Source organism: Bactrocera neohumeralis, chromosome 2 (assembly GCF_024586455.1).
Source record: "Bactrocera neohumeralis isolate Rockhampton chromosome 2, APGP_CSIRO_Bneo_wtdbg2-racon-allhic-juicebox.fasta_v2, whole genome shotgun sequence".
Taxonomy (NCBI): domain Eukaryota; kingdom Metazoa; phylum Arthropoda; class Insecta; order Diptera; family Tephritidae; genus Bactrocera; species Bactrocera neohumeralis.
The window spans coordinates 89,732,851-89,753,092 of NC_065919.1; the positions used below are offsets into that span (position 1 = coordinate 89,732,851).

Genomic DNA, 20,242 nt, shown 5'->3' on the forward strand with positions numbered 1-20,242 from the left:
ATAACTGGGGGTCAATCCTTGTCATATCCACTGATAATGAATATGTCATTAATAGTGCTATTTTTTTATAATGTGCCATATATGACCATAACCTCTATAAGAAAAATTAAAATTACGAAATCAATGCGCTAGATTGTGAATCCCTTATAACAGAACACAACAAACATTAAGAACAGTCAACGTATTGCGCACTAGCGAGTCTATGAAATTTGCGCAATTAAATGCTATGGCAAGCTAAAGCTTTCACATAAGCGTAGGCAAGTTATGTAGATTGAGTCTTAACTTTTCACGTTGCACATCACTGAATGAAATCGTTTCTTTCGTGGAGCAAATGTTGATATAATTTGAGTATTAAATAGAGAAAGGAAAAAGGACAACTATATTTTGGTATTCAGCACGTGATTTAGCTATTCAGCGAAGCCGAAGTCGCATACGAATAACAATTTTTCGAGTTTGTCTCTTCCGGCCATTACAGCAGTCAGTACGGCTCGCCACGAGTCTAGAAATTTGTGTTGAATCATTAAAATAAAGTTGAACAACCTGAATTGCAATATTTTAAAGTTTATATTCAAAGTATATTAGTGTACCCCTGCCAAATAGTTATTTAAAAATAAGAAATGGCTGATTCCAAGAATAACGATGTTGAGATGAACGGTGAGGATTTCTCCAAAGACGTCACTACAAGCGAAAATGAGAACGGTACCGGCACCAATGGTACAAATGGAAACGCTGATGGCCAGTCAAACGCACGGGATGACGACAGGTAAATTTGTGTAGAAATTATATTTATTTATTAATTTCTATATCAAAATATCTATTTAAATAGTATTAAATGAGTGGTTGATTTTTAGTATCAGAAAGTGAGTTTTTCAAAGTGTTACGTAAAAATTTTGTTCTACTATGGGATATAAAGAAAGTTGACTGGTCAAAGGGTAGGCGAACTGAGGGGAATCTATATTTTCTGTATGTCGTACCAGAATCGTCTACCTCTTTGTTCAGTCTGTTCGAGGGTGTGTGTGAATATATTTGTTGCCTGTTTTTTGCGCGTGTGTGTGACTGTACTTCGTTATGGCTTCAGCACTTTTATGGGTACATTTTCATGTATAATTAGTTTTTACCTAGAATGTCCACCGTTAATTCTATTGTAATGAATTTGTAGGCGTTTTTACCAAATCTGTAGATATTTGTAACAAAAGTGTCTGTATTCACAGGATAGTAGGGAATTCCAACAGTTTACTCTAAATACAACTATTTCATGTATGTATACTTGTATCACGTTGGAGTACATCGTTTGTATGTAGTCACATTTTTCATTAACATTTAATTTTTCTAACAAAAGTTGAGGTTATGTGGTATTTTTGCTTACTTGTGCACTGAGCACGCTTTATTGGCCGCATTTTTTTTTTTTAAGTCTGCTTAACACTTATTTTTTTTACCTAATCTGAAATTCTCTTTCCAAACGTGTTTTAAAAAATGGCGGTCCAAAACAAAAGCAAAAAAATCTTCAGTCTACCTCCTTCGTCGTTCTTAAAATTAAGCAATGCCGGCGTTGGCGCGCTTTGTCAATACGAAAATGGCAATGCCGGCTGAGTATCAAGTGGCTCCTAAATTGTCATTGTCGATATATGGCACTTTCTCGCTTTTCAACGCTTTTAAAAAATTGCTGAAATGTAAAATCGCAAATTTCTGTTTTCCCCTTCCTCAATTTCGACAGTTTGATGGATTTTAAATCCAGAATACTTGTGACTACATTGAGGACTTTTATTGGCGATAGTAGACGAACGTATTGATTTCACTAAACTATTTTTTTTTTTAAATCAAAACGATCCTCTGTTATATACAAAAGTTGTATCCGATATTGTTTTTTAATATTATAATTTCGCTTCTGAAGAATGATATAGCAATTTCCAATTGTTCATGTCGTTCCTCAATTAAATTAAAATACTTGCAAAATAAATATAGTAAATAATGGATTCAATAAACAATATCCTTAACTACAAATGATAAACACTAAAATAAGAGTAAATCTTAGAAAATCTTTTTCTTTATTTCCAAATATACATATATAATTATTTGCAAAGTTAGATATTTAAAAAGAAAGTATACAGTAAAGTATAAGTTCTTTAGAATCATTTTATTTTTCAATTTCTTAAACTATAAAAGCGCTACTTCATTCTCTTGAGACGTACATTTCGTTACTTATTTCGATTGTAATTTCGGATACACTTTTATTATACCGCCCGCAGTTATTTATCAATAAAATGAAGTTTAGGGTTACATCTGCTTGGATTTATACTGAAATATACTGGTATATTTTTAATAATAGTGAAGTCGTTTATATTGTTTATTATGTGCTCAAAGTGAAATAGATTTGTAACACAGTTCGAATTTCTCCGTTCATTTTAAAATTTGCTCATTATTGCAAAATTAACATTTTTTGCTATCATTAGAAAATAAAGTGGTTGGATATCTGGCAAAGTTCGATTAGAGATACATAATTGATTGTTGTATGTAAGGAAAGTTTTTCACGCTGTAACATTTCTGTCTTCGAAATATTATTAATTATTCTATAAGTTTTTTAAATGATCCTTATGTATTTATATTCCGAATATGAAATTTTTATATCTCAAAATTTAGAAAAGTAGTTGATTAACATAAGTATTTGAAAAGACTTCTATGTTTTAAATAAATAAAATTTAATGAGATTGTACAAAATGGTCAAGAAACAGAAACAAATAAAAATTATTTCTAAAATTATTACAAATATTTGTTTTCTTCTTTATGCGAATGAGTGTCATGTAATCTCCAAAATGTTTATAATGCATTAATTATTTTAAGAGAGTATTTGCCAGAATCCAATCAGTGCCGCCAGAGCTAATCGAGTTTTTGGGCGAAAGTCAAGCAATTAATTGCATGTTGGTTAAGATAATTTATAAATGTAAATGTAAGAACTGGAATATATCGGAAAAAAGTTCTATTTTAAAGGTTAATGTGTAAATCGATAGATTGAACCGTAAATTTAAATGTGAATTGAAGAGGATCGGAAAATTTCAAAAATAAAATATGTAATATTCTAAGATTCAATGACTAATGGACTAAAAATAATAAACTACTTTTGACTGATTTCACGTGTCACGGATGCCGTAAACATATGCAAATATATATAAATATATATATATCATAAACGTAAAGAGCATGTAAAATGTTGTTGCAATAGGATAACAATACCCTATTTTCCATCATTGCTTTCCTGTTGTGTTTGAGTGAACTAATCTTGTTCCTCTCCGGCAGGTAATGAGTGATGAACATAAACAAGCCAATTATAGCTACGCTTATGGAAATCTCCGCAGATCAACTACAACTCACTATCACTTCATTAGTAACAATACCGGCAGGTAGCTTAGCAACGGCTTCAGCATGTGATCACTAAAAGGGTCAATTTTGGTGATTTTAATGGAATTGTACAATAGCTTGATGTTTTTATGCGCCCAATAGAAAGTGAGTCCTTTAAGAATGCTGGACACAAAATGCCTAAGACGACATCGTGGTACATTGCCCAGCAGCTAACATCGTTTACTGGCCACTGGATTCCTCGCATCAAATATGGCGTTGAGACACCATTCACGAGACACTTGTCGATGGTATTTATCTATGAAAAACAAAATAGAAGCAAATTATACAAGATACACAAAATTAACTTTAACTTGAGAAAATTGGATTACCATGATGTACTGTTAATATTTTTGAAGTGTTTTTTAAGTGTTTTCTATCTGATGTTGAAATTTGTTGAATTGAAATTTCGTTACTTGCTTTATAATATTTTAAAAATATCTATAATTATTAGCTTAAAATATCGAAAAAGAGTTTTAACTAACCGTGAAATTAGTACAATTATATTATTACGCTTAATCGCGCTAGAAGTAGAATTCAAATATCGATTGTCTTTGCTGGTTTAAAAGGTCGATTCGGTTATAATAATTAGTGTTGAAGTTTTGGTCTTTTTCATAAAAAATTGATTTCAAGTTCTGTAGATCGTTTATCGTGCAATAATGTAATAGATGAAAAATGGAAACAGAACTTTTGTATTTCGTATCTTTCGAACTCCATTCATTTTAAAATAATTAATTTTTATACCTAAAGAGATTTAATGGCTCTCTGCCCTCTACTCGCAGATATTTGGTGAGTTTGTTGTTATTTGAAGTGTTTCGAATATAAAAAAAAAAAATAAATATAATACCACGTATCTACTATTATTTTAAATCAATCAATTAAAAACCTATTTTCCAAATTTTTTATAGTAAACATTTTCTTATTCTGAGTGCAACACATTTCGCTGAACTAAATAAGTGTAATATGTACTAATTATTTCTTTCTCGTCGTTACAGAAAACTGTTTGTTGGCGGTCTGAGTTGGGAGACTTCTGAGAGTAAGTAAATAAAATTTTGGAAGAAATATGATTGAGCAATGTTTATATGTTGTATGTCTTTTTGTAGAGGAGTTGCGCGAACATTTTGGCAAATATGGAGAAATTGAAAGCATAAATGTTAAAACAGACCCACAGACTGGCCGTTCACGTGGCTTCGCTTTTATTGTTTTCACTAGCACTGAAGCTATTGACAAAGTTCACGCCGCTGGTGAACATATCATTAACAACAAGAAAGTCGACCCCAAGAAGGCCAAGGCCCGTCATGGAAAAATTTTTGTTGGTGGTCTCACAAATGAAATCAGTGATGATGAGATCAAAACATATTTCAGCCAATTTGGCAATGTAAGTAGCAATAACAATAAATATGTACTATTCGCATTGTAATTTAATGTATTATTATATTTTTAGATTGTCGATGTTGAGTTGCCATTTGATAAGCAAAAGTCACAGCGTAAGGGATTCTGTTTCATTACATTTGATTCTGAACAAGTGGTAAATGAGTTGCTGAAGACACCTAAGCAAAAAATATCCGGTAAGGAAGTTGATGTTAAACGTGCAACACCGAAGCCAGAAAACCAAATGATGGCTATGCGTGGAGCCCGTGGTGGCATTCGTGGCGGACGTGGAGGCTTCGGACGTGGTGGTAAGTTAATAAGAATTTTAAAACGTTTGGTTTTGATGCATTTATTTGTATCATATTTTAGACAACATATGTATTTCTATTTAAAGTAAAAAGCTAAATATTTCTAAAGCGGGCATTGTTTAACATAATTAAAAATATATTTTATTTTAGGATATCCACAATGGCCAGGTCAAGGTGGTTATGCTCCATATGGCGGTTATGCAGGTGGTTATGATCCAGGCTATGGAGACTATTACAGCGGCGGCTATTATAATGGCTATGACTATGGATACGGTAAATACCAAACACATAGCAATTTACAATCAAACTCAAATTATAGTTATAATAATCCTACGGGTTATCACCACAAAAACAGTAATAACTACCAACAATTTAAATAAGAACAAAAATTTTATAAAAATGTATTTCATTGTTGCTTGAGTAATGAAATGATATGCAACTAAATGTATATCAATTGTTTGGTGTTATTTCAATCTGTAAGACTCAAGTCGAGATTCACCAGCTCATTACTCAGCACATGATACACTATACACAACATACAATTTTTTCAAATACCCTGATACTAGATTCGTAAAATTTTACTTTCAATTACGAAAATGAGAAACAAAAACAAAAACGTAATTATAATTATTATATGCCTAGTTATCTTCAAACAAAAAAAAACATTGAATTAAGATGAAAAATTTAAATAACTATTTGGTATTTGCTTTCATCTTTATTTCACCAATATATTTGTAGAGTAAAAACTATTATGCAAAACTTTTATTGTTAATAATTATTACTTTTAAATTTGAAAAAGAAAAAAAAATAGTTAATACGAAAAAGAACAATACGTTTACAGCAATGTACAGGCGGCGGTTTTATTATCAGTGAGCCATTTTGAGTACTTGCACCTAATGAACAACAAGTAAAGGAAGTGAATAAAAATGACGAAGAGTGTATTTAACAAACAAATAAATTGCAATTGCTTCAAATTCGTGTATATTACATATGCGTATGAAACACTAAATACTTTGTATTTGCATATATAAGAATGAAACAAACTTAGTAACTCCATGTTATTAGATTGGACACATTGTTGTTAGTCGCTAAGAGAATTTATGAGTAAGAAAGACCAAAGTAAATGAAAAATATTCACTGCTTAACAAGCAAATAAATACCTCCAATTGCCTTATTAGCTACACAAGATAAGAGAACTGTCACCTATATGTGCCAAAAATATCGGAAGAGCAAAAAGATAGAATGTAGCAATGTCAGTTGATCGCATTAGTAAAACAGCTCGAAAATGGAAATAGTTTTCTTGTAGTCTTATTGGAAAATAAATTATACTTTTATCGTAATTTCTCGTAGGCTGTTTGCTAACTATTATCTTTTCCCTTCGAATAAGGCATAATGTGGACAACTTGACAATAATTTTTTTGTTTTACAAGTTTCTCTTCTCTCATGTATTAGCCTAGCCATTCACTTGAGCGCGCAAATATATATAAAAAGTCAAATATATTTTGCCTGGTAATATGGTCCACGATCTAGATGTAGAGATTGTAACTACTATTGCGCTTTAAATGGCTGCTTACTTAAAAACCAACAACAGACAGAAAAGAACTAAAAAACTCATGATTTTCTTTCGACTTTTAAGTCAAACCCAGAGCGAAGAAATAAAGAAAACTTCCTTTTTTCTTAGTTTATATGTTATTATTTTAACAAATTATTGTCCTTTGGCATGTGGAGGCTATGATATGTATGTGAGCCTCACATACAACAGACCCACTACATGCCAGTCGATAGTGATGAATATATTTTTAGACGCATATATTTTCGTATGCAACTATACATAAAATACATATAAGTGAATATATTTTTATTGAATATATATGTATAAATGCTACATACATATAATTGTTATATATATATATGTATACCTTTACAAGCATACTGTTCTATATGGTATTATATGGACTGTTTGCATGAATGCAAATAAATAAATAAATGAAAAAATCCACAGCGTAGGCGTTTTAAGCCGTAAAATATATGAAATATGAGAGGAGTATTGTTGCTGTGCAACAACAATCCTTACACACGCATATCGATCGGCTGGATAGATGATTGCGTGTATGCATTACTGCTGGCGCTTTATTCTCCAGACCACATACATTTATAATCATTTTATGGAATATCGAAAATGTGAAAGTTTTTTCAAACAATGCATTTTCCTGATCTCACCGGGATGTTTGTGGGGAGACAGATTTGTTCTGTATTATACAGATCACAATGCCGCAATTAATGATAAATGCATACACACATCGAAATGACTACTCACATCTAGTAGTATTTCTTTTATTTGCTATACCAACTTTTGACATTTCAGAACAAAAATCAGACTTCCGACATCAAAATAGTAAATTTGACATAGTTTTCAAAACATAACCGCAAACGTTAACCCGTATGGGTCTAGTTCTAACTAATTTACTTGGACAATTTTGTTTAAATACCATTGTTGAAATTTAGCATCCCAGATTCATAACGAAACCACCGCTGTCTGATAAATCGTCCAACTCGAGCTCCAGGTTCTGTTTTATTTGAATGCGCAAGGGCGGCGTTAAAATATAATTACAAGTTATTACAATTTATTGTGTTTTGTGAGAATCAATTTTCGAAGGAAAACTTAGAGCAAATTTTATTAAAACATAAAAACTTAATAATACACACACTTCGTCAATTTTAAAGTAAATGTTTTAAAAGTGAATTTTATTTGTGAAAAAACTATAGACAAATGCCATAGCGTAACTTTTATTTGAATTGATAATGCTTATGCAAGTCGACCAACCGAACAAAGCAGTTGGATATTTTTTCTTTTTCAACATTTGACAACATACACTCACCACTAAGCGATTGCATTTAATTAGGATACCCTTTAAAATATGTATAAATATTTTCAATTTTTTTTGTTTGCAAAAGAATGGTGTTTATGCACGACTTTCAATTTGCAACTTAGTATGTGGTGGTGTCAAAAGTAAATAATGCAACGCAGACACGGTTTATTTCCGTACAAATTAAGTTCCGTTACGGATTTAAACCTTTGCCTGAACGCAGAATACTAGAAAGTTGTGAGTTATTTGATTTTGACCCATGCACTTTTAAATGTTTCAATTCTTAACATATATCTTACATTATTCTCTAAATTAAAATTAAATTTGTTTGTGCTAAAATCACTTAAACAGATCTATAAAAAAAAAAAAACAAAAAAACGTAAACATTTGCATGTTTCTCAGTGTTAAAACTTGTGCAAATACACGAGCCAAAAATATATATCATCTTACCTATGTAACTTATATATCCGCCTATTTTATTTAAAATATATATTTGACTAAATGTAATTAATCAAATTAGTAGAGAAAAGGCAGCACTAAAAGTTGGAGTATGCAAGTTTGCAAAAAAAAGTTTAATAAAATTAAGAAAACCACCAATAAATATTGGAAACAAGTAAAAATACATCTTCGATAAATAATTACCCCAACCTTTAGTGTTTGCCTTGGTTTTAAAGTTATTAATTATTTGTAATTATTATTTGATTTATATTTTTTAACTTATATTACATTACATTTTTCGTAGCACTTACTAAATGTGTTGATTGAAATCTTAATATACATATATATATATATATTTGTGAAACAATCTGATTGAAAGATAGTATATGAAATAACTTTGTAATACCGAATTTTCTGATGTTTCGCCTCACACCACAAACCTATAAGATATATACCTTATACCAAATACCGAATACCGAATACTACTACTGAAACAACAAACTAACTTGATACCGTTTGCCGCTCGCTTCAATTACCAAGTACACACATATTTCAAAGATTTCACCACGTGATGAAAAGCAAGTATTTAGTAATGGCGACCACAATTTCACCTTTAAATGACGGCAGGACATTTTTCGACGGCTTACGTTGGCAGCAGTATACATAAGAAAATATTGTTTCATAAATAAGCTCAAGCTTACTTTATTTTCTTGTTAGCTTGCTGCCAATGACTAAAAGTTTTTATGTTGAAGAGTTGCGGTTACTGTTGTAGAGTTTTATAAGTCTTTTGAAATTTTTAGTTTTTTTTTATCAGTTCTTAAACGTTAATGTGAATTTGTGAACCTTAACTAACACTTGGATAACTAAGAAAATAAATTTTAATTTTTTGTTATTATATTTTCTAATTTCTAAATTTTACAAATTCTCAGTAAATATACAATTGATTTTCCATTCGCTTTTTAATGAAATCACAATAATATTTTATCGAAAATTATTTAGTTTCTCCGTGATAAGTAACTACAATCAACAAGCACTCTACCAATTTTTTTGTTTTGGTTTCTTAATTCATATATTAATAATTAATTGTAAACAAAGTTAGAACATACATGTTTTTCTTATAATATAAAATTTAACTATAATTAATATTTAATAATGGAAAATCTGGCACGTTTTGCATTAGTTTAACGTCGAGTATGGAATTAGTTTTACACTTCATAGTTATTCACATATTTTTAAAAAACAATTTCAATACTTAGAAAAAATAATTATATAACATAAAATTTGCGTTTGCGTTTTTGTTTTTCTCTGTAAAATTTTACACTAGTAATAATTTAAATCATAAATATCTTAAAAACTAAATCGAAATTATAAACTATATTTGAAAGTCCCATGAGTTGCATATGTATGAATTTCTAATATTACTTCCAAAAAGAAAAAAAAAATAATTAAAACGCCGACGACGACGACGAAGAAGATGAAAGCGAGTGATGAAGTGAATTATTGAAGTATAAAAAAGTGTTTTTGGTGAGGTGAGACATTCAAAACACAGAAAAACAAGCAAAGCAGATATATTGAATTAGACGAAAATCGTTTCGGTGTTAAATGGCAAAAAATATAATATGTAATTAGAACCTATAACTACACTCTTTTGGCATAATTTGTTAATGTCTGTTATTTGCTGGACAAAATTATTTTCAAAATTTCAAAAGTGATTTAATTGCTTGATACATTTTCACTCTCAAATAATGATTTTTGCCATTGGCATTCACCGAAGTGCGCTTTCGTATATAAAATATGCTCTGGCATAAAAGTTTTGCAATGAAAATACTGTGTGTGAAAATGAGGTACCTTATATTAAAAAAGGATTTATATATATGTATGTTAATGCATATGTGAATATTAGACAGTTGTAAAGAAACAGCATTTTGAAACATGTAAACAATTATGCGTCGACGCAATGCATTTTTTTTTACTAATTAAATGAAAATGTTGAATCAAGCGTAAAATTATTGGCGGTATTGATGTTGCTTACAAACGGTTTGATGACAATTGCTGCAATTTGAAGGGTTCGGGTTTGAAAGCATTTGAAAGCGAATTGTAAGCTTCTTAAAAATCACTGAGATTGTTGCAATTTTTTCTGTTTAGCGCCGTTTTGTGCAGATGAAAAAAAATCATTTTTCAAAACTCGAAATCCTTTAAAAACATCATAAAACAGTCAAACCGAAAAAAGATACATAAGTATGTTGACGTTATCAAGCTAAAGTTATATAAAAGTCACAAAGAGTATAAATGGACATTTTATTCTTATTGTCAGTATCAGCCAAACTGCAGAACGTTTAGAAAACAACATTATTCAATTCAAAAACAATTGTAGGCATATATAAATAATCTATTATAAATCTACATACATAATTATATTAACTCGCAACATTATAATCCAAAACGAAGAGCAAATAAAAGAAAGAAAACTAAAAACCACCGCTTTTCTTACTTCTATAATAGAAAATAGAGTGTTCTCTGTAAAAGTTGTGGTTCTCGTTTAGATAATCGCTGTTATGGATAACTCTCTTCGCCTTGAGTCACATATAAAACTTCGTCTATCACTCGCTTTTCTTCTTTCCTACAATTTTGGCGTTGGCGTTGGCGTTTGTCTTGGGTGGGATATTTTCAACCTTAGGTGGTAGGTAAGTTCCGCTTCAAAAGTTGCAACGGCAAATTGGTATACTTACTGCGGATACATATGTCGCGATCCAAATTAGGGTCGCAATAACTCTACTCGCACCAAACACCACAGCCGGATAGAAAGTTAAATTTGATTTTAAAATATTAACTGGTTTAAAGATAATTAAAGGATAACTTTTAAGCATATTTTGGTACCATTTCCAGAGGTATTGCAGATTACCTTTATTATTAAATACGCTATATATCAATATCATTACGACTAAATGCAGAAACACTTTTAATTTATGTGTGTGTATTTTTAATATGGTATCGTTTTGAGATACCCTAGAACTTTGAACATTAAAATGCTCTCATAATTAGTATATTAAATATTAAATAACTGAATATTCTTTTTGTCTCAAACAAATATTGAAAATAAAATTTCAAACCACGGGCCAACAACTATACAATGAAAATGTTTACGCTCTGCACCATGCATAAAACGCATCATATTATATTTGAATCAATGCATGTTCAAACCACAATTTTCTCAAACCAAATATCAAATGAAATAAATATAAAGATTACGGCTACGGAGGTGGTTATGATGGCGGCTACGGTGGCGGTAGCGGCGGCGGTGGCCGAGGTGCCGGTGGTCCACGCGGCGGTCCAAAAGGTATTAAAATCACAAATAATCAGCAACAATTGTTAAACATTTCCAAGATTAATTTTGTTTTTTTTTGCTTGTCTACCATAGATTTTTACATCTCCAACAAAATTTTGTACCAAAATTTGTTAATTGAAAATCTAAATGAAATTGTTTATGGCACATACGGTTAAATTCGTTGACTATCGGAGTTTTCCTTTTAATATTTTCCAAAGCAAAACCAACATTTCTAAAAATTTGGCTTTAAAATTTATTTTGTACACATATTTTTATTTTATATGCATATGTATGGTTAAGAAATCCCATCTCATTTTATCCTGTCAACTCTTTTGTGAACATTGCATCATTTCCGGAAAATAAAAACCAGCACTTAAAATTTGTGTATCACATTCTATGCGATTTTCCTTCTCTAACCGGAACTGGTGCAAATTAATCTATATAACACAACATAGGAACATATTATTAGACCATAAAATAGCTTTTGTTAAGTAAGTTGTTTTCTGTAGTTAAAAACTTTGGCTAAGTTCCCTTACCCCCTGTTTCTACCCTGTAGCGCATGTTGAATTGTATAAATATTTGGGTTCCCGTTGCCGCCTCGGCGTAAACAGACTTGCACGTATATTCATATTCGCATTATATATTTGTATTCCTTATTAGGTGCCGGCGGCTATCCTTCGGGAAAGCAAAGAGGGACAGGACGCCAGCCCAGACACCAACCCTACTAATCACGTTCGTTGCAATAAGTTGATAGTAATAAACAAGCGCTGGTACCAAAAAAATCACACACTACACGAACTTAATTTTTTGATTAAGTTTTTACTCATCGCTTGGAAATTAACTATATAAACGAATTATATGATTTCTTCTGGTAAGTAAAAACATTTTTCAAAAATAACAAATGCTTTTAGAAACTCGTGTTTTAAATATACACGACAAAAATAGGTTATAATTATAACTTAAACTGTTAAAAAGTAAAAAAATATTTATTTAATATGTATTATTGGAAAGCTCCTTAATTTGTATTTCAAATACATTTCGGCATAATTGAACATTTTAAATTTAAAAAATATGTTCGTGCTCACGTTTCCACCGAAATGTGAAAAATAACTACGCTGAATTTAATATTTGATTTAATTAATAAAAAGAAAATGTTTTACGACTGAAATATAATACATTTTTACCTTATATCTTTTTCAGTGTTATATTTAATACATGCACACACACAAACGAGAAATTTGCCACCTGAAATAAACACTACAACGGAAAACAACAACATAAATATACTCAGAGACGCAGTGCTGACAACAACACCCCATTCCAAATAGTTTATCATCAACCATATGAAACAATCTCATTGTGGTCGGCACGGTTTAAACAATCAATTTAAGTTCGTATGTGTGTCCAATGAACAACCAATGGAAAATACACCGGCCTTACTTTTTTTTACCAGAAGTGCAAGCAAAAAAGTCTACTACTTCAGCGTTGCATTCATTGCAGTGTCAACTTAACAACAATTCAGCAATCAATAGTTTATTAGCAGTACTTTTCACTAGTTTTAGATCATACATACATATATATTACACTTAATCTTATGTTACCTAATATACTTACTTACTTTAAAATGGTAATTTTTATGCTCTAAGTAGTAGTTGTGGTATGTTATCAGTTAGCAATTTGTAATTATCAACTCAGCCCCATTTGAAATGCTTTTTTTCTTACCCGCATCCTATCCACATAATCCATGCGCACAATGCGCCTCCACACATGCGCATACATGCCGTATGTATGTGCGTGCATGAGGTGTTTGTTTGCGAATTTAATTTACATCAACTTGTCGCTCAATTCGTAATAAAGCTGTCACATTGTCGTTTGATAGCGTTATCTTTTTGCTAGTATACATAACGTGCGTTATGTACTATTTTTTATACTTATCTATACTTACTACTAATGTCTAAAAATAAGCGTATAACAGAAAGAATGGCAAACAAACAAAATAAACTTACCAAGTTATGCTTAAATTATGAGTACTATCAAGTGTCAGTGAAGAAGAGAGTGTGGTGAGAGAGGGTGTATCGTCGACTAACACAACAAAATAAAGCTGCATCCATAGCAAAACACAACAAAAACGTATCCACCAAAATATTCGACGTAGAATTCAACTAAAGACAAATTATGCATGTACAGTTACAACAGTTGCATACATCTCCATACAATTCAATACATATATATATATTTATTCTCATAATATATATATACATATATATAACGCAGAAGTAACATCATAAAAGAATTTATATATTTTAATAAAGATCTAAGAAAAAACAAAACAGGAGTGAATGTAATTAAGATCACTATTGGGCGGCGGGAACTAAAATCTAAAATAGGCAAAAAATAGTTTTAGTGATAACTTTTCAATTACGTAAGGCAAATAAAATAATCTGAGGGATTTTCTTCCTTTAAGTCACTGCAAATAGACTATGGTATGGATGTGTGCGTACGTGGACAGATATACATATACATATATAACACAATATATATAACATTAAATGTGAAGTACTCGTAACATAGAATTCGAACCGCTTTCAGTTGGGTTAATGCAGGATTGAACGAATCGTAGGGGTTCACGGTGACGTTTTACCGTTATTTACTAGTGCACACGGTACTTACATACATACATACTTCCCGCTTTTGCAGCGTGTGTAAAGGGCGGGCAATTTGCAGACTTTGAAAGGAAAGCTTTTTGATAATAAGCAGAAAATATTATTTCACTGTGCTAAATATAAAACATTTTCGATACAATGCGCGAATAAGAGATGTGTGTTTGTGTGGAGTGAGCATACGAGTACTAACTGAATTTAAAAAAGTTATTACATGACTTGTTAAATTGCTGACATTGTCATGGTAATGTTTATTCATAGATCTATATGTACGTATTCTATCTTATTCATTCAAAAAACAACAACAACAATAACCAATGCAAAAAACACAACAAATACAAGTTAATTATAAAACAGAAACAGCAAAGAACTAATTGCAACAAAGATTAAACCTTGAATAAATATATATTATTATAAAAAACTCAATGTACAAAACAACAAATTGACGACTTTCATTTCTTGGAATAATATATAAGGTTCAAACCCACAATTACACCCTGAACACTGCATATTAAGTCTGGCACGAAGTTTGTAACGCTCCGGTTTATACGCCGCAGACCCTATAAAGTTGGTATTTGTCAAAAAAAATATGAACTGGCTTTTTAGCAAATATGTAATATTTTGTGGACTGACGAGTCAAAAATTATTTAATTCGGAGCACTAGCTCCAGAGTCCATATACGACGTCTCTCGCAACTGCATAGCCTCCGAAGTATGCCGTAAAAAGGAGTTGCTCCGCATAGAAAAGAGAGTGAGGAGAGAACGGCACTGACAGCAAGCAACACATATGTACGTACGTTGACAGTGATCACATTCGCAGCAAACTCCAGGAATTGTTCGGAGTGCTGGACCTTTGTGATCATATGTGATATAGGAGAGGGCACAATAGACCATAAATCGCAGTGCAAAACCTCAATTAATTTCTATTTATCTGTATCGTAAAAACATTAAAGAATGGCGCATAAAAACGATAATATGTCAATAGGTCAGCTCTACGTTTTTTGGTGAGTAACGGCTTTTTTTCTTTGGACTTCGGGCACTTAAGCTTCTTCCAAAAGCCTTTTTCTTACCGTCTTATTAGTAACCGCTAGATTTAATTCAGCTTTTATCTGCCTGACCGATTTAAAAGGGTTCTTTTTGTGTCCATTTTGTGCGGTTTTTCAGTCGGGTCTCTGTAACCGGAACCGGAATCAGTGTGACGCTGAGTTGAGTAGCCATGTCCGTTTGTCTGTCTGTTTAGTCCGTTAGTTTATCGATCTGAAATTTTTTGCGTAATTTTCTGCCCAAGAAGCAGCTTATTTATCGGAACCTCCTATATCGGACCACTATCCTAATCGCTGACATGTAAATTGATTGGTCAAGATCAAGTTGTCTTTAGGAAGGTCAAAAGCAGCTCGACAACCTCCAAACAAATTGATCGGATCGGACTACTATAGCATATAGCTATCACTGATCGATCAAAATCAAGATCTTTTTACCCACTTTTATTCCATAAAAGGCTCCTCTGAAGGGTATTTTAGGTTCGTTGCAGCGAAGACAATGTTTTTCCTTGTTTTCCGAAACTTAAACATCTGTGCAAGTGGATATCTTAAAACATTTATTTTCTTAGAGTGGATAAGCATTCGGCTAAGCGCACATAACAACAACCACATGAGACTGGGGACGCACACATCTACGGACTTCCCAATTTTTGCTTTGTATCCAATTTCTTAATAGTTGCGCTTCACCTGGCCCGTTTGGAATAGAATGTCCAGCATATTTAAGAATTCGCGGTATTTGAATTCCAAGCGCAGACCTAATAGGGAAAGATAAGTAAATATTTTTATATATTTTTAATCAAAGTGAAAATGCGATCTGATCAAATTTGAGGTCTGGTTTAGATTGGTACAAACTTTGTTCATTTTTGTGTGAAGTGAAGTGTGATCTCCATATGTCAATGTGTTTGGCAGCTGTTCGTCTATCTGGTAAATAAAATTTTGTGTTTCCAATTTAGTGACGGAATTTCCAATGGAAACATATGTATCTGACTGGCGCCAAGTATTCAGTGGTCATGAAGTCATCGAATACGTATCTCATGCGAGTTAATGACGATAACATCAAAAGAGATAAGAAAAATTATAAATCAACTCAACACATTTTGGTTAAGAATGGTAGCTCAGGATTCCACATTAATCAAAAGCATCTTTACTGAAACATGGTGAGGAGACGTGGGTTTATGAAACTGTTAATCAATTTATAAACCGAATGGCACTCCAAAAATGAGCTGCTACCGCAAATACAAGTAAAATTCGGACAAAAATCAAGCTGATGCTCAAATTTTTTGATTAATAATTCCGTGGAATGTTCAATAAGGCAAAACTACTTGCCCATTTTGACTCATCTACGTGAAACAATTGTTTTAAACGACCGGCTTTGTGGGCAAAAAACTCATGGATTTTTCACCACCATAATGCTCTGTAACATTTTAGCATGTTAGTAACTAACTTTTTGGCCAAACACGAAATTATAGTCAACGTTCAGCCACCGAATTCCCCATATTTGCCTCCTTGTGACTTTTTTGTGTATTTCGACACTGTAAAATCCGGTCCGGGACACTCGCCATAGCTCGAAGTCATACGCTGAAGCCACTGAAGGACGGCTCAGCCGTGGTTCATAACGAGTGTATGGAAAATTGGCTTACTCGATATTAGTATGCTTGCATTGATTGAAAAGGAGTATACTTTTAAGGTGTTAATAAATATTTGCGTTAAAATCGCTTTTTTTGTCACTTCGGGTTCAATTTGAACAGATGGTATAACACATCGCAAAGTGGTCCTTGGTTTGAACTTACCGCGTTGTAGGCCAAAGCATTTATAGACTGCATCCAGCTCACGACTGCTCACAATGTTGTGCATTTCGCGCACAGTTAGCGCACGAAGCAGTTGATTTCGTGTTATTGTGCCGCAGTTTTCACGATCAAAGTCCTGGAAGACTTGTTTCAAATTGGATATTTCGTCTGGCTTGCGCGCCAACTTCATGAGTGCTTGCGAGCAGAGTGTGCGCTCTTCGAAATTGAGGAAGCAATCGAAGCAATCTAGATTGGCCAAGTGTATAAGTGGCACAGCGGTAACCTCTTTGTCACCCATTGAGGTTTCGATTTCAATGAAGATCTCGTCAAGCGCTCGACAGAAATCCCGATAAAGTACACAGCAAGCTCGCTTGGGCGAGCGGAAGCTACAAAGCACAGAAAAAAATTAGTCGTAAGCTAAAATATGGTCTGCAAAAAGATATATCGGCTTACATATTGCTAATCGCGTTCGATTCATCTGCTGATAGAGATATAAGTGCGTTGTCTAAACCGCGCTTGAAGTCAATTTCCAATATATCGCCCTCACGATGTCGATCGTAATCCTGCAGAAAGTCAATAATATTGATGCTACGCGTGATTGCTTGTCTTTTAATGTTTGACAGCAGTTTGATAATGTATTCTTCGCTGTAGTTGTCGCCGACACTCTTGCTGACTGCAGGGCATTCTGTCTTCAGCGCTTCTGGTTGGGGTTTCAGCTTCGGTACTGCGTACTCAGCGGGATCGGCATGCTCCAGGAATTTCGTGTAATTGAATCCCAATTCATTCCCATAGCGCGCCAGCAATGCATTAAGCTCATTATTAGAGAGCAAAATGCCGTTAGTGAGAAAAACTTGATTTGCTTGATTACAGCCGACATGGCCGCTATTCAGCCTGGAACGGTGTGGATGAAAACACATTGTTGAGCATTTTGCCTTTGGAAAGTATGCACTTACTTGTCGTAGTTTCGGAAAAATGGATGCAGATGTAAGCGCCGGTTCCGTATGCGCATTTGGATACGCTGCAATGCTTCCTCGCAATAATTGCGCATAACTTCCTCGGCGTGATCCCAATCCAGAGTACCCTCCCTAGGCATTTGCTTTATATAGTCAGGTGGCGATTGCACTTCCAGTAGAGGCGTTTTTTCCAGATGTTTGATGGTAAAAACTTTGTAAAAGTGTAGACAAGTTTAGATTTGAGAGTAAAAACAGAAATAGATTACGAGTACCTTTATCGATTTCGTCCTCAAATAACCGCCACATAATGCGGTTTGTATCGACCGGGTCTAAATAGCGGGTTAACAACATATTCATATCACGCTGCGAGAGATACTTGCGCACGCCAACATTATCTAGGGCGCGCTCAAACTGATTTTTTGTTACTGTGCCGGTCCTCAGGTGATCGAAGCACTCCAAGAACTCCTTTACTCGCACACGACGCTTGTGTACGAAGTTTTGTATACAAAATATGAGATCGCATACATCTTTGTACTCCTTCGGATGATTGCAAAGATCGGGAAATACTTTGAATGCCATTTTTGTGCCGTTAATTGCTGGCAACTCGGAGAGTTCGAGGTCAACCAGACGACCGGGGAAGTCTTTAATGATTTGCTTTTAAAATGAGATATATACTTACATATATGTAATGATTTCTGAGAGTTTTCGAATATTCCCACTCACCATGGCGTTGTCTAATAGATTATTTTGTTTTAAATAATCCATAATATTTTGTATATGCCTAATGAAGGCTACATAGTTCACGGTATACGAATCCTTGATATATCGTTTCAGCAAAAGCAGAAAATCATCATCTGAGATGGGAATCTTCAGGAAGTGTAGAACCCGTGAAAAATGTGCGACGGTCACCACACCGACGTTTTGGGAAACCTAAATATTGACGAAAGCTTACAAAGACGCACACAAACCTATTTTTGGACCATCCCCTCTAAACGAAACTTACTATTTCATAGTCTTGGAAATATGGAAATAAGGGCAAATTGCTAAACTGGGCAATTTTTATAAGAATCAAACACAACCGACGTCTATCTTCAGGCCTTGGTATAACATTAATATGCATGGGATCGTTCCATTCTAACCCCGTAGCCAAATCCTTTTTGTTGGTTGACGCAGCTGAAATACAATATAATAGTTTTCATGAATATTTTGCTTAATGACTGATCCAAGGCACTTACGTTCTTGACAAACCACTTTGCAGAATTGCTTGTAGGCGACACGGCCATCGCGCAGCCGAAAGTAGTCGGTAACCTCACGCAGCTCGAATTCCGAAAGGCCCACCACATTTTTATACTTGCCCAAAATGCTGGTGAAAAGTGAGTCTACAAAGACAACGCATTAACAACACGAAATAACCTAAAACTGATATGTCCGTCTTACTTGATATTAAGCCGGTGCAATTTGGGTCGTGCTCCATGAAGTCCGCGCAAATGTCAAAGCCATAACGGAAAATCGTTGCTTGAATTTTGCGGCAAGCTCGCCATATTTCATTCAAATTTAAATTTAGCTTCGCAAAGAAAATTGCAATTAATTCAGTAAACTTATATTTGAAGCACAAATTTCGCCCTTACCCTCTCATCGTCCTCCATATTTGAAATTTTTACACTTTTTTGCAAATATAATTTTGTATTTTTTTATTTAAATGTGGAAAAGCGGTATTTAATTATCTTTTTGCATACAAATTTTCACATATAAAATGTAAGTATGACAAAAAAAAATGCCACAAAAATTTTATTGTGGAAATTTTCTCCTTTGATCGCAGTTATTTGAAAACGTTTTTGACTTATTCCTACCGAAAATATTAACCTTAAGTTGAACATTCAAGAGTCAAGGCGTTATTTTTAAAGTACGCCAAATAATGCTAGAGCTTTCATGTCGTGTTCGTTTCACGATGGCACCATAAGCAACAAAACAGTTGCGCTCGGCTAAATTATAATTTGGTTGGTTCGCCTTAAACATTTCGGATAATATTCCGATTCGCCTTCATTTTTAATGGTTCTAACTTAATCTGATCGTTTTCAGAATTAGGAAAATTAAATTGAAAAGA

General features: G+C 33.1%; 2 protein-coding genes across 3 annotated transcripts; one reads left to right on the top strand and one right to left on the bottom strand.

Moving 5' to 3' along the window:
- Positions 1–445: 445 nt before the first annotated feature.
- Positions 446–14,801, top strand: LOC126751492 (RNA-binding protein squid). Of its 2 annotated transcripts, XM_050461806.1 has the most exons (8): positions 446–763; positions 4,386–4,426; positions 4,494–4,768; positions 4,835–5,069; positions 5,220–5,342; positions 11,619–11,711; positions 12,360–12,570; positions 12,900–14,801. In XM_050461806.1, the coding sequence occupies exons 1-7, from the start codon at positions 618–620 to the stop codon at positions 12,425–12,427; spliced, it is 981 nt and encodes a 326-aa protein (XP_050317763.1). In that variant the 5' UTR covers positions 446–617; the 3' UTR covers positions 12,428–12,570; positions 12,900–14,801. The 2 variants fall into 2 exon arrangements, with proteins under 2 accessions (XP_050317763.1, XP_050317764.1); XM_050461807.1 differs by lacking the exon at positions 11,619–11,711.
- Positions 14,802–15,974: 1,173 nt separating this feature from the next.
- On the bottom strand, positions 15,975–19,934 carry LOC126751477 (uncharacterized). Its single transcript, XM_050461780.1, has 10 exons — positions 19,767–19,934; positions 19,576–19,702; positions 19,374–19,517; positions 19,142–19,311; positions 18,862–19,068; positions 18,411–18,792; positions 18,139–18,349; positions 17,639–18,076; positions 17,189–17,571; positions 15,975–16,153 (listed from the first exon to the last, which is right to left on the bottom strand). Exons 1-10 carry the CDS (start codon positions 19,782–19,784, stop codon positions 16,068–16,070), a joined length of 2,166 nt encoding a protein of 721 aa, XP_050317737.1. The 5' UTR covers positions 19,785–19,934; the 3' UTR covers positions 15,975–16,067.
- Between the last annotated feature and the right edge of the window lie 308 nt (positions 19,935–20,242).